The sequence below is a fragment of the Nematostella vectensis genome, chromosome 13 (genome assembly GCF_932526225.1).
Source record: "Nematostella vectensis chromosome 13, jaNemVect1.1, whole genome shotgun sequence".
Classification (NCBI taxonomy): domain Eukaryota; kingdom Metazoa; phylum Cnidaria; class Anthozoa; order Actiniaria; family Edwardsiidae; genus Nematostella; species Nematostella vectensis.
Genome location: NC_064046.1, coordinates 3,615,588 through 3,643,342, shown reverse-complemented (window position 1 = coordinate 3,643,342; position 27,755 = coordinate 3,615,588). Strand labels below are relative to the sequence as shown.

The 27,755-nt window shown below is 40.6% G+C and overlaps 5 protein-coding genes across 7 annotated transcripts in view; 3 read left to right on the top strand and 2 right to left on the bottom strand.

Moving 5' to 3' along the window:
• LOC125559014 (uncharacterized protein K02A2.6-like) overlaps window positions 1-22,984 on the top strand; it is a 30,738-nt gene extending 7,754 nt beyond the window's left edge. Inside the window, exon 2 of the mRNA XM_048720726.1 lies at window positions 22,772-22,984. Coding sequence (XP_048576683.1) covers window positions 22,772-22,856 — 85 coding nt within the window. The 3' untranslated portion in view covers window positions 22,857-22,984. The remainder of the gene's footprint in view (window positions 1-22,771) is intronic.
• On the top strand, window positions 173-7,802 carry LOC5506290 (dual specificity protein phosphatase 22). Of its 2 annotated transcripts, XM_001626970.3 has the most exons (8): window positions 173-328; window positions 2,037-2,070; window positions 2,184-2,266; window positions 2,695-2,744; window positions 3,167-3,211; window positions 3,276-3,305; window positions 3,840-4,011; window positions 5,089-7,802. In XM_001626970.3, the coding sequence occupies exons 1-8, from the start codon at window positions 308-310 to the stop codon at window positions 5,281-5,283; spliced, it is 630 nt and encodes a 209-aa protein (XP_001627020.2). In that variant the 5' UTR covers window positions 173-307; the 3' UTR covers window positions 5,284-7,802. The 2 variants fall into 2 exon arrangements, with proteins under 2 accessions (XP_001627020.2, XP_032230561.1); XM_032374670.2 differs by lacking the exon at window positions 3,276-3,305.
• Window positions 8,617-22,491, top strand: LOC5506284. Of its 2 annotated transcripts, none has more exons than XM_048720728.1 (11): window positions 8,617-8,738; window positions 12,490-12,838; window positions 17,302-17,393; window positions 18,187-18,399; window positions 18,918-19,143; window positions 19,296-19,351; window positions 19,526-19,568; window positions 19,847-19,911; window positions 19,986-20,079; window positions 20,534-20,829; window positions 21,166-22,491. In XM_048720728.1, exons 2-11 carry the CDS (start codon window positions 12,499-12,501, stop codon window positions 21,463-21,465), a joined length of 1,725 nt encoding a protein of 574 aa, XP_048576685.1. In that variant the 5' UTR covers window positions 8,617-8,738; window positions 12,490-12,498; the 3' UTR covers window positions 21,466-22,491. The 2 variants fall into 2 exon arrangements, with proteins under 2 accessions (XP_048576685.1, XP_048576684.1); XM_048720727.1 differs by lacking the exon at window positions 8,617-8,738 and adding an exon at window positions 12,253-12,398.
• Window positions 22,985-23,022: 38 nt separating the features above from the next.
• On the bottom strand, window positions 23,023-25,026 carry LOC116614069 (transposon Tf2-1 polyprotein). Its single transcript, XM_048721033.1, has 2 exons — window positions 24,052-25,026; window positions 23,023-23,892 (listed from the first exon to the last, which is right to left on the bottom strand). Exons 1-2 carry the CDS (start codon window positions 25,024-25,026, stop codon window positions 23,023-23,025), a joined length of 1,845 nt encoding a protein of 614 aa, XP_048576990.1.
• A 113-nt stretch (window positions 25,027-25,139) lies between these two features.
• LOC125559092 (uncharacterized protein K02A2.6-like) lies at window positions 25,140-27,059 on the bottom strand. Its single transcript, XM_048721032.1, has one exon. The coding sequence runs from the start codon at window positions 27,057-27,059 to the stop codon at window positions 25,140-25,142; it is 1,920 nt and encodes a 639-aa protein (XP_048576989.1).
• Window positions 27,060-27,755: the final 696 nt, after the last annotated feature.

Sequence of the window (27,755 nt, the reverse complement as noted above, 5' to 3'; positions counted from 1 at the left end):
AGTCACGCCACCGTGGCTAATCAAAAAGTACTGAATATAATGTGTAATATATACTTAGCTGTTGCTAATAGTTGGTAATATCCTGCATAATATATTGGAAACAACAGTGTCGGAGTGTCGAGTAATTGCGGTGGTTGGTCTTCCTACGCTTTTCGTAACCGCGTAGGTCTGGGTCCTAGTATACTAAGACCCTCGCCGTTTATGCCGTTCTTGATGTTGATTGAGTTGTTTTTCTGTGTAGATGTTGATATTAAGCTGGTTCTGATCATTGGTTCTCGAAAACCCGATCAGTATCCTCTTTCTAGCCATGGGGAATGGAATGAACAAGGTATTGTTTGTTGAGAGTATTTGTTGGTGTTGATACCAGTGCAGAATAACCGCTAAGACAAGCGTACAAACGGATCTGCCTAAATGGCAATTTAGCACTGTTGATTCGTCGTTCAGTTATTTTTAACAAATTAATATTCAACTGCAAGAGTAGTGATTGAACCTTATTTTCTGTGAGTTTACTCTGCTAATATTATTTCATGATAGGGTGGGTGTTCTACTAACTTAAATAAGCTTATTTTCAAGCGGGAAGAAATAAATTGCATTTAATAAATTTGATAAAGTTCCACGATATTTTTTTAAATTTAGATACCAGAACTGTTTGAGGAGAAATATGACTTTTATGTAGAATAGTTTTTGTGCACAATATATTCTTATATGCAGGGGCTCAAAAAGTTGGGGGGGGGGGCTAAAGTTGTGGGGGAGGGATGGGTAGTGGTTTCAGGGGGAGGGGTGGGTGGTGGTTCCAAACCCTATTTATAAAAACGTGGGGATTTTAAACTGTTCAACAAATTTGTTGTCGGTTGCATATATACCGCTTGAAAACTGTTGGTTTAAAAAAAACATTCATATATATCTAAAGAAACATCTGATCAGAAAAGTGGGAGGTTCCCCCCTGCCCCTCCCCTCCCCTCCCAGCCCCCTTCCGCTACCCCTGTAAGTTTTATAGGTGTTACAGGGTTTTTGTGGACCAGGCTATTTTTAGACGCACAAAAAAGCCAATCAGATGGGACCTCATGGGAAGATCTAGCTTTTTGCTAGATGGGTGGCTCAGTAACAAGGGGGGTAATATTTTTTGTTACATTAATCTTTCTGACTCACACAGACACAAATACCTAAAGGGTAGTGTTATGTTATCAATAAAATGTGCTCCAATCAGGGTGTTCCCCAAAAAGGAAGTGCTTTTTCACTTTATGCTGGTACTCGAACTTCAAAAGAAAAGCAAAGAGATGGGTAGGGATATGCAACTCAAAGGAATTGCTCTTTATGGCTTTTTTTGGCAGCCCAAGGGGTTAAACCCCCTAAACCCTCCCTCTAGATTCGAACACTTATTTGTGCTGATGTTTTGGCTGATCTATCTACACACAATGTCTTAGACAAATTTAGCTATTTTCTTCTGTACTTTTACTTTTGTTGTTCTCTGCTCCTATTTCTAAATCCACCTCAACCTATACTTTGACTTCTAGCTTGCAATTCAAACAAAACCAACAGATGATGGATACAAAAATTATTCTTCGTAACTGCATTAGCACACACAGTCTTGCCTCACTTGCATGTACAGCCAACCAACAATGGCAATTTGGATATATTGGTATAAACGGAGGACAATTCTTGTTACCTCCAAGTGTTTTTTCTATTTTGAACCAGTTACAACTCCCAGACATTGTCCCTTTCATTCGAGTTTTTATATGCAATCAGTCTATGATGCACCTCATTTTCTACAGAAAACACAGAAAAATGTCATAATGGAAGTTTTTTTTTCTGCCAATGTGACTCCCAATTCAGAATGGGTGGCCTGTTGAAAACTGCAGTAAACTTGTGATATTGCTGCTTTAAAAGCTGTTTCAAATTTAATCAAGCTTTCAATTGTGTGAAAATAATATAGAAAGGCAAGAAAGTAACTGTCGGAAAATTTCCATGTTTACAATGTACTGAACTGTGCAGATCCAGGTTGCTTTTTTGTTTATTTGTTTTTTTATTTACTTCAGATTATTCCTGGACTTTATCTTGGAAACATCAGAGGTAAACACAACTAAAGACACTTTTTATGTATCCTTTTAGCAATGTTTAAAGGACAGATCAGAGGGACTAAATTGTAATCCATTGCAGCTGAGAATTGCAATATTTTTTTCTAGATTCCAAAGATGCTGAGCAGTTACAGGAGCATAATATCACACATATTTTATCTATTCATGATAATGCAAATCCACTGAGAGAGGTAAACCTTTTTAAAAAATGTTTATAACTGTCACCACCTTTTAAGCCTTTTAAACATGAAATTGTATGACACAATGTTGATTTGTTTTTGTTTTGAATTTTGAAAACTCTAATGATTTGTCAAAATACAACTTTCCCTGGGTTATTTAATATTTTAGAAATAGAATTGAGCTGTTTTTGTTGAGAGATGGATTGAAATTCACTTAGTTGAATACCCCATGCAAGTGGTTGTTTTAGAGGATCGAGCAATGCTTTGCCCAAGAAATGTTTTTAAAAATTGTTGACAAGTCAAGTACCATTGTCACAAACACAAAGACTACATATTATTTCTCTGACTCTGATACCTACAAAGTATTCTACACCGAAAAAACCTGGCAAAGGCATCATTATTTATCAATTATTGTGTAACTTTTTTTTTTCTTTTGATAGGATATTATGTATAAGTGTATACATGCTGCAGATAGTCCCGACCAAGATTTGTAAGTTCACAGCAATTATTTTAACTAGTTAGTAACTTTAGTTAAATTCCATTGACATGATCTTTCATGGAGACATGGAAAGTTAAAGTTCTCTAATGAATGGAAATAACTAAAAAAAAGTTCAAAGAGTCCAAGTTGTCCAAAGTTCGAGTTTTTGAGTTGTTGGTGTGCCACTGGAATGTGTGGGGGGGAGGGTTTGAAACTCTCACGATTTAGACAGCACGGTTTAGTCGTATAGTACATGAACTGTCTACAGCATTACTGTACATACCTCAACTTTTCTACTCAATTATTGTAGTCGAACCATAGGCTGATTTGCACTCTATGACTCGAGTTGTAGAAGTATCACATACAACTAAATCATGCTTGCTTAAACAGCCTTCAAAGGATTAACTTTCATCCTGTTATGCTTTATGTTCCAGAATGCCCTTTTTCCAAGAGTGCATAGAGTTTATCCATTCATGCAGGTATGTATGCTCTGTTATTTTTCACAACAAGTGAGCTCTAACGCAATGTTTTATTTGCTTGAAGGGTGAAAGAGATGAATTGTCTTGTTCACTGGTATGTTAGAAAAACGTTAATGTTTTTATTTATGTATATTCAGGGCCGTAGCAGGGGGTGGGGCAATGGGGGCATGTGCACCCCGCCCCCCCCTTATTAAAAAAAATATATAAGGAAATGACCAGTAGGGGCGTGGCTTGCCCCCCATTGTTTTCTTAATGTTTCTGTATCATGCTCTCCCATTAATTCGAGGCCTGCTACGGCTATGCTATTTTTTCCATCATGACAGCTTTTAAGGGATTAAATGTTTTAGTGTTTTTTTATGTTTTGGATAATAATAATTTTTTACACCCACATATAATTTTTTTTTGTAATTTTGTAAATATATAGTACACATATTTCATTTGAGAATCCATGTATCCTAACTCACAGTCCATGATCAACAACCACTTATAAATGACTAAATAATTGTCTATAAAAGCTATGTGACTGTTTACAGGAATGAAAAAAGAATAATACACATTTTTTCAAAGCTGGAATATGATTTTATTTATGTATGTTTATTTGTTTGTTTATTGGTTGTTCCCTGTGCAGTATTGCGGGTATCTCAAGATCAACAACAATTTGTGCAGCATACATAATGACCATAACAGAACTATCATGGAGACAGACCCTACAAGCTATCAGAGCAAACAGATCTATAGCCAACCCCAACTATGGCTTCAAGCGGCAATTACAAGACTTTTATAATAAACACCTAACAAAGGTATGAAACACCCCCATCCCTAACCACCATCCACACCACCTCTCTACCATCATTCCCACCTCACCACCATCAACCCCACCTAAATACCATCAACCCCACCGAACCATCATCAACCCCACCCTCAGCTCAACACCATCAACCACACCCTACCACCATCAACACATCCTCAACACCATCAACCCCACCCTACCACCATCAACCCATCCTCAACACCATCAACCCCACTCTACCACCATCAACCCCACCTCACTACCATCAACCCCACCTCACTACCATCAACCCCACCTCGCTATCATCAACCCCACCTCACCATCAACCCAACCTCACTACCATCAACCCCACCTCACTACCATCAACCCCACCTCGCTATCATCAACCCCACCTCACCATCAACCACACCTCAACACCATCAACCCCACCCTACCACCATCAACCCCACCTCACTACCATCAACCACACCTCACTACCATCAACCCCACCTCACTACCATCAACCCCACCTCACTACCATCAACCCCACCTCGCTATCATCAACCCCACCTCACCATCAACCACACCTCACTATCATCAACCCCACCTCACTACCATCAACCCCACCTCGCTATCATCAACCCCACCTCACCATCAACCACACCTCAACACCATCAACCCCACCCTACCACCATCAACCCCACCTCACTACCATCAACCACACCTCACTACCATCAACCCCACCTCGCTATTATCAACCCCACCTCACCATCAACCACACCTCACTATCATCAACCCCACCTCACTAACATCAACCCCACCACACTACCATTAACCCCACCTCACAACCATGAACCCCACTTCGCTATCATCAACCCCACCTCATCATCAACCACACCTCACTATCATCAACCCAACCTCACCACCATCAACCCCACCTCACTACCATCACTCCCACCTCACCATCAACCCCACCTCACTACCATTAACCCCACCTCACAACCATCAACCCCACCTCACTGCCATCAGCCCCACCTCACTACCATCAACCCCACCTCACTACCATCAGCCCCATCTTGTATCAAAGTATTCGTTTTCTTGTTCCCAGTCAAAAGAAAGACTACAGGCGTTATACCCTGACTTAAACTTCACTGGCGAAGAGCACACATACCTGATGAACTTGCTGAGTTCACGTGAAAACACGTCACGTGATGACGATGATATCCCAGATGTGCTGAATTTATACGACCACAAGGCTCGGAGGCTACGCCAGGAAGCGAGCCCAAGTGCAGATAACAGCTGATGAGAGGGGAGGCAGCGGTTAGGGTAATCTGTTTAAAAATTTCCTCTTCACCTCACCGCCTTAGAAAGAGAGATTCTGTAGTTTATGAATCTGAACTTTAAATTTACGTATGGTTTTGACGAGGGCGTTTAGTCTCGAATATTTCGCTAAGTTGAACGTCAAATGCACGCGTGCTTGCATTCGTGTGACTAGCTGGCTCTCACTTATTTGGTGATTACGTTTGGATCTTTATAAAGAGCTAGTCTTTTCGAATGCACAGTTGATGCGTTTTTGTTTTCCTTTTGGGATAGTTAAAGATTCTTACTCCAACTTGTGCGTTGAATGCGATGCACATCTCATAGTAGGGAACTAGATCCACTTGAATCACGAAATTGCGAAATTTAATATATCCTACCATAGAAACGGCACAATTCTACTGATAAAGAAATGTGATAAGATATTTCTATAATTAAAAAAAAAAACAGTGTCATTCAAGTCGGATTTTCGATCGAGTTTAGTAAATTTTCATTCCTTCAAGATCTGCTAACATGATATGAAGCAGTAATGTGTTGAACAAATGTGTATTCGTTCTTTAGTAGGATGCAGAATCTACCTAAATCTCGTTTGTAATAGAAATGCAAAGATATGATATATAATTGGTTATATTTTATATATACCAGAGCGATTTAGCTTTTCGCTATAGTGGGGTTTGACTCAATGACAAAGGGGGGGGGGTATTTTGTTGTTACATATGGCTTTCTGGCAGCCCAAGGGGGGGGGGTTAAACCCCCTAAATCCTCCTCCAAGCTCCGCTACTGTATAATTTCGTATGAATTCAGTTGAAAGGACGATAATGTCAATGTCATTAGCTGTTGGTAATTTTATAATATGCCACATCGGTTAAGATTTATACTCATTACTAAAGACTTCAGAAGAGGGTCTAAAATTTAAGTGGTACCTGACATAAGTTTGAGACCATAGAAAACAGCCTATTTTACAGTCCCTGGACTTTTCAATTACTTCAACTTTCCTTCTGTTTGCAAGATTCCCAACGCGGAGAAAGTGAAAGTAGAAACTGAATGAAAAAATGTTTTCTTGTTTATTAGGGTTGCATCCTTTAGCACGTGTTGGTAACAAAGGACCCCACTCACGAAAGTTCTCAATAGTAAACAATCATTTATAAAATATCATAGTCCGTATCACACAAAAAAACAACAATCTGGAAAGAAATAACTAAGCAAAGCTGGAATTTAGAAACTTAAAATTAAAAAGTGAAAATAAATTAACATGTGACTAAAGTTGTAAGTTGTACGCCTCTCTGAAAACTTTATAGTTTCATCGGGGTCTCGAGTGTAAGCCTTTCCGAGATAATTAGCGGAGCAAAATAAGCAGAGCAAGATGGGCGGATCAATAGTTTACTTCCGGTTGATTACGTAACAATCCCCGATGATTTTAACGGAAAACGCGAAAAATATTTCAAAATTGTAAAAGCAGTGTGTCTATTGGAAGTTTCTTCGAGGATGTGACTGATAACTTAGAGCGGATGGCCTGTTAAATTGTGTGGTTTTTAATCGACTCTTGTCTCTTGCCGTTGAGGTTTCTGTCTGCCCTCCGGTAGTGAACTGGTGATAATGCGGCTTTAAAGCCGCATTGTCACCAGTTTACTTCCGGTCGATTACGTAACAATCTCTGATGTTTTTTTAACGGAAACTGCGGAAAATATTTCACAATTTTAAAAGCAGTGTGTCTTTTGGAAGTTTCTTCGAGGATGTGACTGATAATTTAGAACGGATTGCCTGTTAAATTGCGTGGATTTTCATAGATTCTTTTGACGGTTGAGGTTTCTGTCTGCCCTCTGGTAGTAAAAACTGTGACAATGCGGCTTCAAGGTGCCGATCCACATTCTTGACTGTTTGAATGCTTTGGTAAAATGCCTTGATAACATCGATTCAACCTAACACCAGAATTTCCGTCTTCTTCAGAGCAGTCTCATAATGGAGAAGAAGAAGAAACTAGAAAAAAAATAGATTCGCATACCAGTGTTTATTATTCTAGTTGAAGATCTCTTAACAATAAGTGCAGCTCGTAGGATTGGTGTTGTTATATAGAATGATTTAGTACTATTTTCAAAGAGAGCAAATCAAGTTTGTATTCAGGAAATTTGAATAACAACCGTTTTTATAATATTTATGAATAATTTCTATATTCATGTTTTCACCTTTAATTAAATAACTCATCTTTTAAGTTCCTCTTCATCAATAAAATGGAATTTTAAAAGAACAAATAAGGTCAAAGCGGCTGAGAAAAAATGAAAGCAAATTTTGGCTTCTTGATATTGGGGCAAATGACATACGATAGTTTTTTGGTAATTATATTATTGATATTTATATGATAGATAACGATTTTGACATATTTATAACTTCGGATTGGGGTAGTATAACATGAATGATGTAGTTTAGTCTACTTCACAAATGTAACACACACTTCTTTGTTTGAACTCTGGTTTAGTATAAAAAGGATAATAAAAGTCATTGTCGAAACTGGTAGTCCACATTTATTTCGGTTTCAAAGGGAATCTCTTGAAAAAATTAAGAATCGTTTTCAATACAATTATTTCGCATCTTCGCTTCGCTGGCTGCTATGCATCTTTGGTAATGTTTACCTTATTTGGACCGCATCTTTGCTTCGCTGGCCGCTATGCATCTTTGGTAATGTTTACCTTATTTGGACAAGGGTCATCATTTCAAGTAGCTAACCTTGTATTAATTCAAGAGCGTAGCCAGGGGGGTGGTCTAGGGGGCCCGCCATTGCTGAGAAAATATCCGAAATCTGGTGTTAGATAATCCTTAGAGCGTGGGAATTGTATTCGTGACTCGATTGCGCGTTTTACTGTGATGGAATTTAGTTAATGGGACCCCCTCAAATATTGCTCCTTCCTGTTTTCAAATGTGCTCTCTCTCTCTGTTTCCTCCATGTTAGAAACCGCTTGGGAAATATGTCTAAAAAACTTTCAAACTAAACCTCAGAAAAAGCTGTGACTCAAACAAAATATATCACCAATTTCCTTTTTATTTTTCAATTTATCCCTATAAAATAAGTCTAACTAAGAAAATAGCACCAATTAACTCGTTTGTTTAGAAGATTAAACTCGTATTTCATTTTCAATTTTGAATTCATTGTTTACGGATTAGTTAATCCCTTCTAATTCGGACAACGACATATTTCGGAAATCTAGCTCTTTGCTAAGCTTTTTGCGTTGTTCACGAAGCTACCTTTGATTCTGTTGTTATTGAGTGGTATTCAGTTGCCTCATTGTGAAAGCCAATAAGATTCGTGCTCCTAAATTAGATTCAAATTCCGTAGGGAAAAAACCTTTGCGGGTAGAAACTTAGTACGTAGACACTCAAAATTCAGTCGTACACCCACATCTCAAGCCAACAAGAGAAGGTGGACCTCTTAAGATCTGTAAACATCAGGTAAGCTGCTTTATCTGTTTTCTTGCCAAGTGATTCATATTATTTAAATAAACTTTTGTGAGCTAGAGTTTACATTTGCCTTTTTCTGCAGCGAGGGCCCTATTTTGCTTTCGAGCATGATTCACAGTTTCTTATCCATACCTGGTTTCGAAAAGTAAAGTCCTATAGCTCTGGTTACGTCCTTGGTTTCTGTATTTTACGAAACAAAGTTGATAAAGTGAATGCTAAGATATAGTGCTAATAAAACAACCACTCGTAAGAACACCAACACTAATTTTTAAATTGATCTGCTTCACTTTTTACTCCACACCCAAAATATCTTCCTCTTTATATCCTCAACGAGAACCAGGTTTTACATACGTGCACTTAGAATTATTTTTGGAATATTTTCTTTCTCGTTCATTTATTTGTTTCATGAAAAAGAGTACCTATGTACCTATAAAAAGAAAGGTGCTGTTATCCGATGTTTAGAACTTGTTAAAGCTCAAAATCAAACTTTTTTTAAGATCTTTTAAAAGTGTTGTTTTATACGTGTGTCGTCAGCTAGTCGTGAGCATGTCAAATGATCTTTGATCAATGTTTTTCTATCCTCCAATTTATGTCACGAGTTTCCATTTTAATCAATAGGGCTGTAAGTTTAACTGAGCCGATCTGCAGTTATATTTTATAAAATAACTGTAGCAGAAGCTTTTTGGACGTGCCAATTTAGATATCAGTATGTTTAACGAATCTAATGAATTTGGTACGTTTTTCTATGTAATATTGTACTATCTTCCTGAAGGTAGCCCATACGAGTCTGCCTCCCCCCTTTTTAACTGTTCAATTTGTGTTTTTGCGCAATAGACACGACAAGACCAGTAATTTATCACTGCGTCATTGGTGCGCGCACCTGCACCTAGTAGTCACCTAGTCGCTCGCCAATGTCGCGTGTATACTCCTTAAAAATCGGAAAATACTACAACCAGCACTGCGCAAAACCGAGACTTCAGATTAAAGTCTTGCGGGCTAGCATTCGTTTGAATATAGGATAACAAAAATTACCTTTGATAAACTTAACATTAAAAAGAATGTCTCACTTTGACCTCGTTATTGAAGTTTCGACATCAATTTAAACGGCTTTTAATGCCGAACATTTAGTGCTCACGCAGTGCCATGGAAAATTCCAGTGTTTTATGAAAAATAAGCAAAAGAAAAGCAGATCTTTGACACACTCCTAAAACTGCACATCACAATCTGATATTTATTGAGGAACTAGAAACTAGGAACAAGGTCTCAATAATTTTATAGTGAAGGGTTTTAAAATCTAACAAGCGGAGCTCTTCTCTTTACTCAATGTCGTTAATATCTATCGTTTAAACGGTCTCTGGCGTTTGGTCACCCTAGCAAAAATACCTAGTGTGAGAAAGCATTCAGGCCCGTACCCAGGATTTTTCTTTGGGGGGGGGGGGGGGGGGCGCGAAATTCGAAGAAGTGGACCTAATTTTTCCCGGGTGGGGGTGGGAGGGGGGGTGTTGTAATAAAAAATCTAAAAATATGACCAATCCCGAAAAGCCAAAAAGGGATTTTTTAAGCCATTGCAGTATCTCCACCGGAGCGACGTTCATTCTCGGATTTGGCTACTAATAGAATTTTTGATTTATGACATACCAGAGTGATCTAGAATGCCTTTTTTTTATCATATTCGCTTATACTTTATAGTTTAGCTCGGCTATTGGGAACCAGTAGTGGAATTTCAGCTGTTGTGGGGAGAACGCACCCCCTCCCTCCCCCCCCTGGGTGCGGGCCTGGGCATCCACGTACGTCGACTTGTATATTTATTTGCTGCAGTACTTACGGCTAGATTCAGTAGATTTAGTACCCCATTTTTGAAACAGTTTTTTCCGAGATTTCTTCACGACGCTTGTCTTCTAATATTTTTGAATGAGAAAGCAAAGATGTGGGATGTTAGGTATTAACGACGTAAAGCTGAGCAGGCCCGTACAGGGGGGGTGCAGGAGGTGCGAACGCACTCCCCCACAAAGGCCGAAGGTCCACTTTCGGTTCTCAATAGACGTGCTATTTGTAGACAAAACTATAGCATATGCCAGAACACTCTGGTATGTAGCCAAATCCGACAATAAATGTCCCGTGGAGATACTGCGAAGGCATACAAAATTTCCTTTTTGTTTTTTGTTTTCGGGGGTGGTCAGATTTTTATCTGAGAACTCACTCCCCCCCCCCCCCCCCCCCCCAGCACCCACGGAAAAATTAGGTCCACTTTTTCAGAAAAATCCTGGGTACGGGCCTGCTGAGTGATAAGTTTATTCGGTTTATTCCCGTTATTTTTCGTTTTATTAATTAATCAAATACATGGGATTAGATTGTTCGTTTTGTTTATTTGAAGTTTGATGATTCCTCCTGTAAAAGCATCTCTAGAATTGTTGAAATGTTATAAAGAATGAATATATTTGATTTGTCGATTCCTGATTATAATTGCTTTAATAATGTCACATAGACGAAATAAAAAGAACAATAGCGGTAAGAAAGAGAGATGAATTGCGTGTCGTTAGAGGGTACTCTGATAATTGCTACCCCAAGTACCCTCTTCCGATCTTACCTTGACGTCAGCTCAGCTGCAACAGGAATGAAACGGTGTCTGTTTTAGCCCTTAGTTTCCGGGGCCTGAGATATGCCATTTGGTGTTGAGGGAGTTGGGGGGATGGGGGTCGGGAGAAGAGGATGCCTTTTTTTCATTATTGGAATAGGAAAGCTAGAATATGCCATTTCAACCTTTTTCCTTTTTTTTCCTTTTTTTATTTCGCAAATAAACTATTCGAGTGCCGCAATACAAATGGAACATTAGGTTTACTCAGCGAGTTAGTTTACTAATAAAGCAAAAATTCTCAAGAAGAATAAACAAATTTGGATCGGACAATAAAGGGATTCTTTCATTCTTTTCATGATCTTCCTAAGTCCTTCCTTGGTAGTAGAGGCTTCATTTCTATTCCATTAGCCCTATATGACATACAAAGAGAAGGCCTTCGCTAGCAGGGCGTCCCTCACAAGAGATCAAGCAATTGTGGTATGTTGATGTTGGGGTGGAGAAAATGGGCAAAAAGAAATATTACCTAACCTTGTCCCGAAACTGAGCATTCAAAATACCCTTGAAGGCATAAATAGTACTCTGCTTGTGAATTCTTTATGTCGTCTTGTGCTTCAATACTTTGTGTTAACTCTCATCCCCCCCCCCCCCCCCCCAACACCACCACCACCACCACCAAAGAAAATTAATTAATTTTTACAACTAACAATCTGGAAAGGGCCCTAAATTCGATAATTAAGGCGTGAGTTGTTTTTAAGGATTGGAATTCAAATATGAATCCTTTGGTTAAGGTATTGTATTACGAAACACCTTTTCCTTGGTTTTATGCAAATTATAACCGGAAGCAATTGCCTTGTGTACACACCTTGCATGTTTTCTAGGTAGCCGCCCATTTTGCACAGGGGAAAACCCCTTTCTCACTAAACCCGGAAAGCTAGGTTATTTTGGTCAAATGACAACATCGGCAAAACCTCATTCTGCATTTCATAGTAAAATAACAAGGAGTCTGTTGTCACAAGAGCGAAAAGGACGTGAAAATTTACATGTGCAAACTTGGATAGAAATATCATTAGTTTTCTGTGAGTAAAATGCGAAATAGCGTAGCAAAATAATGGTAGCAAATGTAGATCTAGAATTATGAGTGTGAAATTGTTGTTGTCGGTATTGCAGAGTGCAGAAATGTCTTCTGAGAGGCAGAGACTTCGTCCATGGTTGGAAGAAATGATCAACAGCGCGGACATTCCCGGTTTGTGTTGGACTGACAAAGAAAAAACAACTTTCCGCGTAACGTGGAAGCATGCAGGTAAACCCGACTTCGACCTGGATCGAGATGCAGCTCTATTCCGAAAATGGGCAGAGCACACTGGAAAATACAAACCGGGCGAGCAACCGGACCCATCCACGTGGAAGACACGGTTCAGATGTGCTTTGCACAAGATGCCTGACATCGAAGAGATTCGAGTTCCTCACAGTTTGGACGACAAAGAACCTTTCCGAGTCTTTCGTCTGAAACCGAAAGGTAATTATTTATACATTACTTTTGACTTCCTCTTCAAGGTTTCCTGTAGATATTCTAAGCTTAGAGGATAAGTAATTGTACAAAGCATTGACTGAATATTTTCGTCCCTTGTATACTTTCAACATTTACTCATCCACACTCGCATAAAAACAACCATAGTCCCACTACGAGATACCCGTTACTTTCTTTGCTTTTCTCTTGACCAGGATATCGTATACATATGATTCTTTATATTTTGTTATGTTTGAAAAATGTGTGTAAACTCGAGTTTATTGAAAATTCTTCGTAGAAGAATTCTGGTAAAGTTTATTAGTACAACATTTGTACACCGTCAACACAAACAACTCTAAAATACCTAAAATCCACCGGCTTATGCTGTTCGTTTTTATTTCAAGATTGGCTTGACATTTTGTTTGAGCTCTAATTTTACGATAAAAGTTATTTTGTAAGCGTTATATTTGAACACGATCGCTGAAAGAGACCGGAAGTATTTCTACGAAACAATAGAGACCTGATTAAAATTAAAATGCTTTTGTCAAAGCCATAATATGCTTTGGGATTTCGCCATTGATTCTATAATTAAAAAAATAATAGAGAAGACCATATGAGGCCGATCTGTTACCGCCATGTTAATAACTTCAAACGCTCACGAGCGTCGAAGTATCGCATCACAGAGCACTGTTGTTTATGACCTCGTCAATAATGATGATAGTTGAACTAGTAGGGGTTTCCCCCGTCCGGGTTTTTCCCTTATGAATAGTCTGGCATCATACAACCGGTATGCGTAATTATAAAGTGGTAAAGTGGTAAAGTGGCTGTATTCAATTATTTAACAATAAAAAGCCTAAAATTGATCCTTATCTCTGCCAAGGGACTTCAAAACAAGTGGTTACCTGTTGAAAGCAAAGTTAAAGACGTTGTGTTAGTCAGGGTTCATTGATTTAGAGGAACCCGAAAAGCCTTACGAATAGAATGAATTTGGATTGCAGCCCGCAGATTAGTGCGTATATATTGTTGTTCTGTCATCGCTGTCCTTAAAGCACCCTGTTTCGGTTTTGATATCGGTCTAACCGTTTCTTAAAGCTCGTGATTTGAGACGATGGATATGTGAATGTTTCATTTTTTTTCTTTGAAAAGGAGACAAAGGAGAAATCTCAAAAACTATTGAATTAAAAGGTTAACAGAGTAGAACCCTCTCTTTTTTTAACAGAAAACAAGTGTTTAGATCAGTTCATCAATGGACTTTTGTCATTTTCCCTATCCTTAGTCGTAAAAATTAAGTGGAGTACGTAATTAGATGTTTCTAGGAGTAAACTCGGTACACAGGAAAAAAATGTGAGGTCCATTCCCTTTTGAATCTGAATAAACATGCTTTTTTAGCAATAGTGCTCAGTAAGGTTTAAGGCTAGTCGGAATTATACAACTGCAGACCGCACTGCGTCTATATCTATCTGCCGAGGTAGCTGTGCATAGTGATGACAGGGGTCTGACCATTCCACTTGTAAGAAATAATCTTTGTAACAAACTGATCAAAGAATAGCTTTAATCAGAAATGAAGGACCTCTGACAAATGTCAGACTACGCCCAGTATTTGCTCGGTGATATTGAAATGAATATTTCGAAAGCACGAGACCTAAGTCCCGTTTATTGCGATCCTTTGACGTTACGAAAGTGACTGATTCATATTGAACAAGGAGTCTCTCGAATTCCGAAACTTCTAACACAAGCAGCTTTTTAAAAAATATCTAAGCTTGAGAACTCTGGGTTTGCTGATTGTCAAGAGCTACGTTTATTGCATTCTATTATTCCATTCAATTTAGTTAATATCTGGCTGAGTTTATCCTTACATCCCTAACTCCATTATCCAAAACAAAAGGATACTTGGGACAAAATTCTGGGTATCCTAAGAAACCACCAGGCACTAGGGTAAATGCACTATTGTACAAATGTTTACAGAAACTGAAAGAACAATGTTTGTTTGAAGTTTAACAGCAATAAAGAGAGGAATATTTTGTGATGAATGGACACAGACGCATGACTCGATGCAAGTGGTGCACTGCATGAGCAACCCGCCACGCGGCGTTCTATGACGGCACTTCGTCACCCTGAATGACCATTTTCGTCCATCAAGAACAAACTCCCAGCTTCCTCTGGGTCAAATCCCGGTCATTCTACACTAATGCCTTAGCCAAGGCAAATTTCCATCTCACATTCAGCGCGCGGGCCCTCTGTGTGTACCGACCTACGTGCTAGCATTGTTTTCGTCTAATAGATTTAATCCCCAAAGCTACCCGCTATAAGTAAATTTCATTTTCGTTCCTGGTGCTTTTCGGTGCGTTATAATAACTTCCTTTAGATTATAGAGATTCGATTATCCTGATAGTTTAAACACTTTAGAGTTTAAAAAGAAAAGAGAAAAAAGATATATGAAAAAGAGAAAAAGATATATGAAGCTTAGTTCTTTTTCTTTTTCTCCTTGACAGTTTGTTGCCAATCTCTCATTGTTTCCTTATTAGACTCCCTCGCCGACAAGTTGGCGCTCGATATTTTCGTATTCGACATTAGAATTATAAATCTTAATGAGCCAGCAGTTAGCTACATATTCTTAAAGGCAATTTCACGATCAACATCACCATAAGCGAGAAACAATTTCCCAGATATCCCAGATTATAAATTGAAGCCTGAAAAATTATGCATAAAATATTGAAGGATGAATAAGATGCCAGGGTGAAAGAAAGCCTCTAAATCACGGCTTCTATACGCTGGGTCTTTTTGCTTTTTGTATCAATCCTTCTCTCCAACCGTCTCCTCCCCCCACCCCAGCACCACGACCCCCTGGCTCGCCCCTCCGGATACGTAGTAAGAGGTGCAAAGCAGGGAAGCCGGACTAATATATACTCAAGCTTCAAGCATTCCTTATATAGCTTCATGCTACCTATTCATTCAATTACCCTACCAGAATTGTATTACAAACGAATAATGAGCACGTGTTGTCACACAAACAGGAACGTTTAAGGCTACCTCGTTTAAGCGAAAACGCGGAAGTCAAAATTATTATTGCTATCGATATTTTGGCTTCTAGTATCGCTGGAAACAAAAAAGACATCGTTTTGTCTTACCCTTAGGCGTGGCTATGCTTTAAACTTCCCTTAAGGTTTCAAGTGTCAAATTTGTAATGAGGGATTTTTGCTTTTTTTTTTAAATAACCGATCTATGTATTTGCCTCTTCTTCTGAGGTTAAAAACACACCACAACCGCACCTATGTGATAGAAGTATATCGTAAAATAAGTAATTCATATTATGAATTTCTCTTTCGTTGATCGTTGTTGCTTGCATAACGATATGCGAACGAGACTTTCGAGGTTATGAAACAAGGCTTTCTACGAACGCGCATCTCTGCAATAGATTTAGATCCCGTCCCACGTTATATGATTACACGAAACGTATTAGAATCGTTTATATGGAAAACGCCGGCTACGTTTGGAAGGGAGGCGTAACCTCTTGGTCTTGGCCCTTTGAGGGCCCCCATGGTGCATACTCACGTGTCCATGGATCACGTGTTGTTATTAGCGAGTGTGACTCTCTTTAAAGACAAGTGGGTTTAGTTGCGAATCGACATCTCTAGTGGATGATAATTGATGAGAAGTTGTCGCATATTCTATGATATCATTAATTATTCAATTATGCAAAACGGTGTGAAATCGGTTCTGGGTCTATCTAGTAGAAGATCTATAGATGATTCCACTTGCATGATCTACGCTTTCATTCAAATATTTATCGTTTATATTTGACAAAGCACATCCAGCACATTTTTCCGTTTTAATTTTGAGATTCAAGCCTCTTGTTAACTCGAGCTCCGTAAACTTGTACGTACTCAAGCGCTTGGTAACTAACTTGACCTGTTGCCATCGCGGGCTTTAATTTTTTAGAATTAAAAGACAGTCGTTGTTCGCTAAATAGTTTCATTAGCCTTACCGCTCTCATAGTCTCATTAGCCTTACTCCTCCCCGCAGTTAACAGTCTCATGGTCTCATGTCTATGTGAAGTATGTTGAGTCATTGACCACGTGTATGCCACACCCTTTCAAGTGGCCACTTGTTTTACTCTTGACGACTGGAGTACTGCTCTCGAACCGTGCGCATTCCTTCGTGCCCACGATTCCGTTTGGAATTTTAGAATTGAATGACTATGCATTACTGACGAAACATAGAACCCTTTATCTGTTTATTGGGCTGTGAGGTACGCCGTGGCGTGTTTCTAGCCACGCTCCTAGGGACCCTCTTAGCATTTTAAAGGGGAAGGGGGCTATGCTCCGAGTTTAAAGAGTTCGGGGGGGCATCACTTAAGCCTCTTTCTAAATAATCTAAGGTTATTTGGATGCTTTCAAGAGCACACCCATACCATGTTTATTATTTCCTCCCCCTCAGAACTTTGTCTTATCTCATCTCTCATTTTTCTTCAGCGAATTCACCCAGACGAGGCTCACCACAGACTCAATCTCCCTCCCCGCCCGCGGAGTATACAGGGTTCCAAAAAGCGTTCACTCCTTATGTGGTAAGTTGTTATGTCATATCAATATCATTTGGCTATTATAATAGGGCGGAGTGGTGCGGCTAATTAACGATAACTTTGCATTGCGCGATTATGATAATAAAGTCGATTGGCCCCAGATTTTGGATGTGTAAGCCAGAAATTTTAAGGCTTTTGATTGCTGGATGCTCCATATTCTATTCACAAAACGTTTCTCGAAATGCCGGATAAAGTAGGGTATTTTGCGATCAGGATAAAATGGGGATTCACCAAGAAGAACATAAGTGGGATTCGGGAAAGAAATGCCGCATTATCACCAGTTTACTTCCAATATCACCGGATATTGTTACTTAACAATATCCGATGATTTCTAACGGAAAACGCGAAAAATATTTCAAAATATTGAAAGCAGTGTGTCTATTGGAAGTTTCTTTGAGGATGTGATTGATAATCAAGAGCGGATGGCCTGTTAAATATGTCGGATTTAAACAGATTCTTTTGTCTTTTAACGGTCGAGGTTTCCGTCGGACCTCCGGAAGTAAACTGGTGACAATATGCGGCTTTAAGTGACCTTTATTTTGGTATACCAGGCGCGTACCCAGAATTGGCTTGGGGTGGGGGTTGGGGGTGCAGTCATAGGTATTTTTAAAGAAAGCATAATATTGGAAGATTCCTTAAATAAGAGATTACCCACTTTTTGGCCGTCAAAGGGCGCACCCCCTGTGGGTGTGCCTTGTATATGGGATACATTGGATAACAGGGTCATTCAGCCGCATTTTCTATTAACTGATACCAATTCAAAATGTCTTCTTTGCAGCAATCAAATTACCCCCAGCATTTCATCAGCCCACCACCAAGATACTCTGACATGTTCACGTTCGCATCGCCTTTGAGCACAGGATCGTCAAGTTCCTCAGAATCCCTGGACAGTAATAGCAACTACATGTCTATGGGTGACGACCTAGACCACATCACCCCCACCCTACCCCCGGTAATGCCAAATGGACTTTTCGAGGAGACCATAGCAGAGGTAGGTATTACATCGCTATCGACCCCCCTCCCCTAAGTCACCCCCACTCTACCCCCGGTAATGCCAAATGGACATTTCGAGGAGACCATAGCAGAGGTAGGTATTACATCGCTATCGACCCCCCTCCCCTAAGTCACCCCCACTCTACCCCCGGTAATGCCAAATGGACACTTCTAGGAGACCATAGCAGAGGAAGGTATCACATCGCTATCGAACCCCTCCCCTCTCCCCTAAGTCACCTCCACTCTACCCTCTATATTGGCAAATTGACATTTCTAGGAGATCATAGCAGATGTAGGTAAGCGAGGTAATAGCGGAGTCCCCTCTCCCCTTAGTAACCCCCACCCTACCCCCGGTCATGCCGAATGGTTATTTCGAGGAGGCCATGTCAAAGATGGTGATAAATAAATTGCGATGTCCCCACTCTCCTAAGTCATCCGTACCCTACCCCCGACAATCCCGGTAATACTCACTCGTCAATCTAACATGTTTTCTTTATAAATTGATTTTCTCTAAAGGAAGAAGCGAATGAACGGTTATTTTACGATCTGTATGGCACTCTAAGTAGCCTGGGGTACCCGCTGATACAAGGAAACGCAGGCGACTACGGACAAGAACAAACGCTCACTGAACTCACAAACATGCCTTTACACGGAGAGGGATTGGGCACTAGCGGAGGTGACGTAGGTGTTATGTCGCCGTTTGAAATGGCAGCTATGGACGTGAAGAACAGCGTTTGTAGCGGTAAGCAGTCAGGCCTAGTTTGTTATTTCCCGCCCTGAATAGAATCCCCTTTCTTTGTCCTCTATTTTCGAAGGAGCACTTGTCCGCCTTGAAATGTGATCCCTTAGAAGATTTAATCGTGTGTACTAATATCTTTAACATTTTGTGTTCAGGTTTTCAGGCCGGACTACTGCGAATGCTGCAGTCAGAGACAAACACAAACAACAAAGTACGTTCTTTTAACAAGAGATCAGGGGGGGCAGGGTTTCCTGGATGGAGCGGGATGGAGGGGGGGAGGAGGAAGAAGGGAGGTGGAAATGGAGGGGGGAGGGGGAGGAGGACGTGAAGGGAGGGGGGAGGTGACCAGACACTGTTTGTCTAATGTCATCAAATTATCTCACAGGGACTTGATCTGATGCCACTCTCACAAGTCCACACCAAACCAGGTGTGTATCTACATTAGATATATAAATAATAAATCCGACCACTTATTCTTTTATTTCGATATATCTATAACACAGAAATGAAGCTAAGCTCACAGGCCTGTCATTATCCGCATCGCGTTAATCAAGTTGTGTGAAATTTCCTTACCTTAGCCAGACCTCGAAGACGTTTGAAGGGGTGGCATTTTTAGCAAAGCCACTCTCTCCATCCTTCTCTCATTACCCCTCTAAAGAACTGTGATTACGTACCTTTGCATGACCGAAACGCTTCTTACACGCAGAAAAAAGCTTCATAAACACCTGTTTCCCCACGTATGGCCAGACTACACCGATGGAAGTGATGGAGGTTGGTACAAAATATGCCTTCTTTCGCTACAGCAGGAGCAACAGCCTCTAAATATAAGATCTTGGTGTTCTCAGATCCCTACATCCAGTTCTCATTCAGGAAGCCAGGTTGAGATTGCGGAGCTAGCCAGACTTATGGCAGAAACCAAGAGCCAAGTGGATCTATCAGGTACTTCACAAGGACAAGACAGCTTGACGAAGAGTGATGACGATGATGGCGGTGATAATGACGACGACGACGACGACGACGATGGTGGTGGTGGTGGTGATGGTGATGGTGGTGGTGATATTGATATGGTGATGTTGTTGATAATAGTAGTGATAAGGTGATGGTGGCGATGATGATGATGATGACGCCGACGACGATGATGATGATGATGATGATGATGATGATAATGGTTTTGATGGTGATGATTGTGAAAGCGATAATTGCAGTGGTGATGGTGATGACGTTGATGGCGATGGTGATAATGATGGTGGCACGCAATAATAATGAAGATGATGAACCTCAAGATGCCAATGACTTCTTACTGTGTGCTTTCTGCTATCTACTGAGTGACTTCTGTATTGTTGTAATGTTTATAAATAATCAAAAGGTAATTAGTTATTTTTCCCCTCAAAAGACTGCAGTCTGCTTGTCCGTCTCTTCTACGATGAAAAAGAGGTCACAAACTTTGGTCTTGGAAAGAGCGACTTTAACTGGCGGATGTGTTACGGAAAACCGGTCAAACCGGATCCAGACTGGAACCTAAGCCTGTACAGCCAGATTTACGGGCCACCAAGCGCCAAGTTGATTGAGTTCCCACAAAAGACGTGCTCAAAGGAGACCGAGATGGTTCTGATGAACTTCAACCGCGGACTTGTTCTTGAGATGATGCCAGAGGGAAACTTGTGGGTCAAAAGACTTAGCATTTCAAAGGTGAGTAGACGAGGAGCTGGTAATGATGATGGTTTATTATTGTTATGAAGGGATAAACGTTGGCTCATAATGTCTTTTTCTGCGAACCCTTAAAAATACCATTTCTAGTAGAAAAGCCTATTTTCTCTCAGATGCCCCCTAAAAATATGACGAGCATTCCTATCAGGTCGACATGGGAAGTACCCCCCCCCCCCCCCCCCACTCCACCCGGGGGCATCGTGCCATGGTCTGTAATTTTAGCAAGGAAATAAAACATAAAATAAATTACTAACAATTAATTAATTAATAAATTAATAAAAAATAAATTCAATGAAAGGAATACTGCCGTTGTCACAGGTGTATTATATTGGCTCATCCAAGCAGCCAGGGAAGCTACTTCGCGAGAACAGCACCAAAGTGTTCGACTTTGAAGACTTCCAAAGGAGGCTCCGCAGCAGTAAGAATGGTAAATGCGCACCACCAAGCTATGACGTCACCTTCACACTCGGTCAGCCGAATGGGGGACTGGTGTGTATTGTGGTCACGCATGCGCTTGCGAAGCAAATGATGTTGGAGCAGCAAGCAGGCGAGCAATGCATTTCGGATCCAAACAACAACGATAAACTCGCTTGTGACATGCAGAGTCAGCTGAGATAGATAAAGAGTCTTGTTACTAAAAAGTTACCAAATGATTTTTAATACAGTAAAATGTCAAGAAAACAATTATGGATATAAGGCATACTAAAGGCGTCTTCTTTTCGTGTACCGTTTCAAATGAAAATGAACAAAGTCGAGTGTTTCATCTTCATTTCCACACATTTGCATTTGGAACGGCACATGAAAGGAACGGCGTCTTAATTTTACCTTACAGTCATAATTAAAAATTTACTTTACTTTATTGTCGCAAAAAAAGTTATTATGGTGATGGTTACGATGGAAGATAATATAATGCATGTTTATAATAGCGTATAGCCACAGTGAGACTTTGCATCTAGATAGAGCTCGATACTAATATTATATATTCTTCTTTTATAAAGAAAATCAAAAAAACTAAACCCATATAGAAACTAATACGTTTTATTACGTTCGTACTTGTATTCCTTAATTTTCCCAAAGTTCTTTATAAGTCAAATGAACGAGGCGTAGACAGAACATCCCCTGCGCTTGACACAATCCCAGTAAAACGTTTTCAACGTTTTGCGAACTCTCGCCGACAATTTCCAACTAATAAATGATGGAAGCCAACCTAGTACCAGGCTTTCTTACCGGGTTTCCTGTGCTCTGATGTGAACCGTGAGGTAGCCTGGGGGCTGGGACGAGCTCATTCCTGTGACGTCACAACTCTTACCATCCACTGGATGGAAGCCAAAAAGTGGTTTAGCAGTAGCAAGTTGACAAGTGTTGTCAAGAATTCGCAATGTATTGATAATGTCAGTTATGCTGTCTGGATATATATTGACAGTAATTCACCTTTTTGTTTTGCTTCTTATACATGGAATATATATATGTAACCACGGGTTTTAATGATAGAATAGGGTAGCCTAGTAAGCATTTGCTTCAGTTTTATGAAGTCTTCTCAAACCTTTATAAGTGTCCAAGGAGTTGTATTGATAAAGTACTAATAACTTGCTCACACGAGTGTGTAATGTTTTATTTTAAAAATAAACCTTTTTTTACAAGAAAGTCATTATTATTCATATATCTTTGCCTATATTATACCTATAATGCAAGGAGGATTGAAAGCTCCCTTTGCGCGCGCAAAACATATAATCAACCGCCGAGCTTGCGTGACCAGGTTGTTTCGTGACCAAGGCAGCAAAATGGCTGCCGATGCTGTCCGCGTCTTATCAACTTTAGGCCCCTTCTTTCAACCTGCATAGTGTCATTTATCTTCACTGCATCGAAGAGAATCGTTTTATGACAGTGCAGGGATTTCCTTGTCTGCAAATAAATACGTCGCTGGTGTTATAAGTTCAGATCCTCACGATTATCTTTTCAATTCGTGGTTTAATTCAACTAATATTTCTCAAAATCTAAATTACAACTAACTCCGAGCTTCAACGAGGAACCAGGCCCTACGGGGGGTCCCAATCAAACATCAGGGGCCACAGGGAACCCAAGGAGGGCAATATACATATTACAACATCTCCCCCCTTTCAAAACTTCAATAAATGTTCAAAAAAAAAAAAAAAAAAAAAAACCAAAAAAATGTTCTTAACATTGTTCAATAAGTCTTTGTGGCTTCTTCACTTCACGACCAGCTCTTGTTCTGATGGGTGAATGTGCTTCTGTTTCTCTCTGATCTTCCTGTACTTTCAATGGACTTGGCGGTTCATTGATCTGCGCTTTCCTAGCGACCACTTGAGGTTGAGGACTCATGTATGTGGGAGCCACTGGCATCTTCGGATTCATGGGTGTGTCCTTCGGGACAGAAATGATGTGCCTTCGATTTCTTCGAAATACACGTCCTTTCTCATCTTCAACTACATATGACCTTGGCAGGACTTCTGCTTTACACCATTCTTTATCTTTGTTTACACGAACTCTAACTTTGTCCCCAACTTCCAAAGGGGGAAGGTCCCGGCTGTGTTGATCATAGCTCATCCGTGAATTTGCTTGTCGATGGGCTAATGCCTTTACCACTCTGTGAGGGTCTACTGGGTGAGGTACCAACAAACGTCGATGGGTAGGTAGTGTTGAACGTGTACGCCTACTCATGAGTAGTTGGGCAGGTGAGACACCTATGTCGTCAAAAGGTGTATTTCTGTACTTTAATAAACCTTCAAATGGGTCTTTATTCTCTGCTGCTGCTTTCTTAAAGATTCGCTTTGCAGTCTGGACAGCTCTTTCCGCAGCACCATTGGACTGGGGATACTCGGGTGAGCTGGTTACATGCTGGAATCCCCAAGCTTCTGCAAACTGCGTAAACTCATGGGTAGTACTGAAAATATTGCGGGTGTTACTGTATTGTGGGCCATTGTCGCTGATCACTTTGGCTGGAATGCCAAATCTTGCAAAGATTTGCTTCAAGGTGTTGACGACACACATGGCAGTGGACTGCCGAAGTAGTTCAACTTCAAAATACTTCGAATAGAAATCAACCACAATCAAGTAGGAATGGCCAGCAAATTCAAAAAGGTCAGTTCCAACAACCTGCTACGGTAGACCTGGAAGGTCATGTGGATGTAGGGTTTCTTTCTGCTGTTGGTTGCGGAATGCATTACAAATCTGACATGAACGTACTCGGTCCTTAATATGGGCAGTCATGGAGGGCCAAAAGACATAGTCTCTTGCCAAACTCAGACTCTTACTCTCACCCATGTGTGCTCCATGTATATCTTCAAGTACTTCAGCTCTCATGGATCTTGGTACTACAATTCTATCAGATTTGAACAGCAAACCATCTTCAACACTAAGCTCTTCCTTGTAATTCCAGTATTCTCTTGCCAGTTCGTCAACCTGATCCTTTTCTTCTGGCCAACCCTCTAGGACATATTCCATTACTACTCTTGAGGTTTCATCGTTACTTGATGCATCTCTGAATTTCTTTAATGTGGAATTCTCAATTCCCAGATTTTCAATCAGATTGATTCCAATCACATCCTCTGGTTCACTTACTGGCGTAGTGTCAGTGAGTGGGGCTCTACTCAAACAATCAGAGATGATTTGTTTCTTGCCTGGGACATATCTCACATCCAAATCATACTTGGTTAGCTTCAGAAGCATTCTCTGCAATCGTGGTGGGCATTCATTTAGGGGCTTCCTAAAAATTGCCTCCAATGGTTTGTGATCAGTTTCTACAATCACTCTCCTGCCATATACATACGTGTGGAACTTGTCTGCTCCCCATAGTATAGCTAACAACTCTCTTTCAATGTTAGCATATCTCTGCTCACAAGACGACAAAGTCTTTGAACCAAAGGCAATCGGCTTACCCTCTTGGATGATGACTGCACCAAGGCCAGTGCTACTCGCATCTACATTCAGAATGGTCTGTTTGTGATTGTCAAAATAGGCCAACACTGGTGCATGGGTGATCACAGCTTTGAGCTTCTCGAATGCCTCTTGTTGAGGCTTCTCCCAGGTGAAAACTGCTACTTGCTGGGTCAGCTGGGAGATTGGGCCTTGCAAATCAGCTTTGTGTTCAATGAACTTGTCCAAGTAGTTGATTGTTCCTAAGAATCGCTGCACGCCATCTTTGTCTGATGGGGGTGGCATCTCACTAATTGCACGCACTTTCTCAGGATCTGGTTTCAAACCCTCGGATGTGAACACATGTCCGACATAGCTTACTTCTGGAACTCGAAGCTTGATCTTCTTTGGATTAAATTTCAGGCCACCTCTCTGCTTCTTTCAAGTACTGCTATCATCTTCCTATCAACATCACTTATATCTTTTCCATGGATTAAAAAATCATCAACAATTATTTCAACTGCAACTCCAGCAAAGAGCCTGTCCATCTCTCGTTGGTATATCTCAGGAGCAGATGAAATTCCAAATGGCAGCCGTGTAAATCTATACCGTCCCCAAGGTGTGTTGAATGTCAGAAGTTTCGAGCTTTCCTCATCTACCTCCACCTGCCAGTATCCACTGCATGCATCCAGTGTGGTGAACATTGTAGCTCCAGAAAGGCGATTGGCAACTTGCTCAACAGTGACCATGGGGTAGTGTGGCCCCTTGAGGGCCTTATTCAGATCCCTGGGATCGATGCAGATACGGACACTGTCTTTAGATGGTGGGTTGGCTCTGTCCTTCTCTTTTCGTTTGTCAACAACCAACATTGAAGACACCCACGGTGTGTGCTCTTCTTCTTTAACGATAATCCCATCTTGTTCCATCTCTTGGAGTTTTTCTCTTGTCGGTTCAAGCAGGGATATGGGGATCTTCCTAGGGGGGTGGACTACTGCAGGCACTGATGGATCTATCTCTAGGTGTACCTTGTTTGGCAGTCTTCCCGGTTTGTTACTAAAACAATCTTGGTACTGGGATAGAACCGGATCTTCTACCAACAATTCTGCATTCGGCTTGTTGCCATTCCCTTGTGTGGTCTCCTCGGCCAGTCTTTCTGGTGTGTCTATCAGGTCAAGATTCATAAACTTGAGCACCTCTAAGTCTAGGCAGGCTTCACAACTCAACAGGGGTGTAAACTCTCCATGCACAACAAGGTACAGCAGATCTATTTTTCGGTTCTTGTACTGGGTTGGAAGGCGAACACATCCAACAGGATGAATTGCCTTGTCTGCGAGCCATCCTTTAAGAGGCTGATGAATCTTTCGTAGCGGTTGTGTAGTGATGGCCTTATATACATGATATGGCATCACATTGGCCTCTGCACCTGTATCAGCTTTGACTTTCACCTCTTTTTGTGCAATCTTAAGGGTAATCACGCTCTTCTTTGTGCTATTGGGGCTGGACACAGTCCCAAGTTCTACTGATCCAAAGTATAAGTGTGGATCACCCCCACGATCACCTTGGCCCATACTCTCAACCTGGTTTTCTTGCTCTACTGTTCTGACCGGTGTTTCTTTCTTACCCTTAAGAGGACACAACTTTGCAAAGTGTCCCTCTTGTTGGCAATTTCTACATTTCTTTCTTAAGGCAGGACAAATACTTGGTTTTGTGAAACGGTGCTGAAAACCACAAAACTTACAGGTAGGATTAGGTGCTCTCTCCTTTCCTTGAACTGGGTGTACACTCAATGGCTGCTGTGAACCAGTTGGTGAAGCAAACTTGAATTTCTGCAACTCAGCAGCTTCATAGGTTCTACAGTAATCATGGGCACTTTGGAGTGTCAAATCTGGCCTTTTCAACAACTCCCCTCTCAACTCATTCGAGAGCACCCCTCCCACGATACGATCTCTGATCAGTGAATCTCTGAGGGTCCCAAACTCACATGTCAACGATAAGCGTTTCAGCTCACTCACGAAATTGTCCATCCTCTCACCTTCTTTCTGGTTTCTTTGATTAAACACAAGGCGCTCATAGATGACGTTTCTTGCTCCCTGACAGTGTTCCTTGAACTTTCTACACACATCTTCATAAGATTCATTGCTTTCTCCTTCGTTGAAAACAAAATGACTATATTCCTCAATTGCATCTGCTCCAGCACAATTGAGTAGCAAGTTCACCTCATCCTTTCCTTTCGCCACTAGGTAAATTTCGAACTGCATAATAAATTTCCTCCAATTTTCTGAGGCTTGGGCATCCAACACCAGTGGACCAGGAGTCCTGTGCGACTCTACTTCTGCCATAATTTCAATTCTTTTCTCGATATTCTTTACCTTGATTCTCGTTAAACTTTTACTTGACTTCTGACACCATGTTATAAGTTCAGATCCTCACGATTATCTTTTCAATTCGTGGTTTAATTCAACTAATATTTCTCAAAATCTAAATTACAACTAACTCCGAGCTTCAACGAGGAACCAGGCCCTACGGGGGGTCCCAATCAAACATCAGGGGCCACAGGGAACCCAAGGAGGGCAATATACATATTACAACAGCTGGCGCATTTTAGCTTTCCTGTCGAGGCCAATACTCGTCGGGCTTGTGTAATCCTTTGGACGACAGAGAATAAAAACAAACTAAAAAATGTTGTAAGCCCTGCTCTTCTCTCGATCATCAGCTCCAGTCGATTATCGGTGAGTGTGTGAGATATCGATATAAGCGTCTTTTGACTGATTGAAGGGAAACACTTCCGACGGGAAACCATTGTGAGGTAAATGTCACGACAGCTATCCACTGTTAGCGCAAAAAAAAAGGTTTATTTTGAAACGTCCCCGATGCTGTTAACCTGTGTACTTTTGGGTACTTTTGAATAATTCATGTTGTGTGACTTAAAAACTAACGCATGGAATAATACATTCCTTAAAGTACCTAATGAGGATTGCGCAAAAGCAATTTTAATCCGAGGTCAAAGGAAAGATCAACAAACAATGGCGACTATG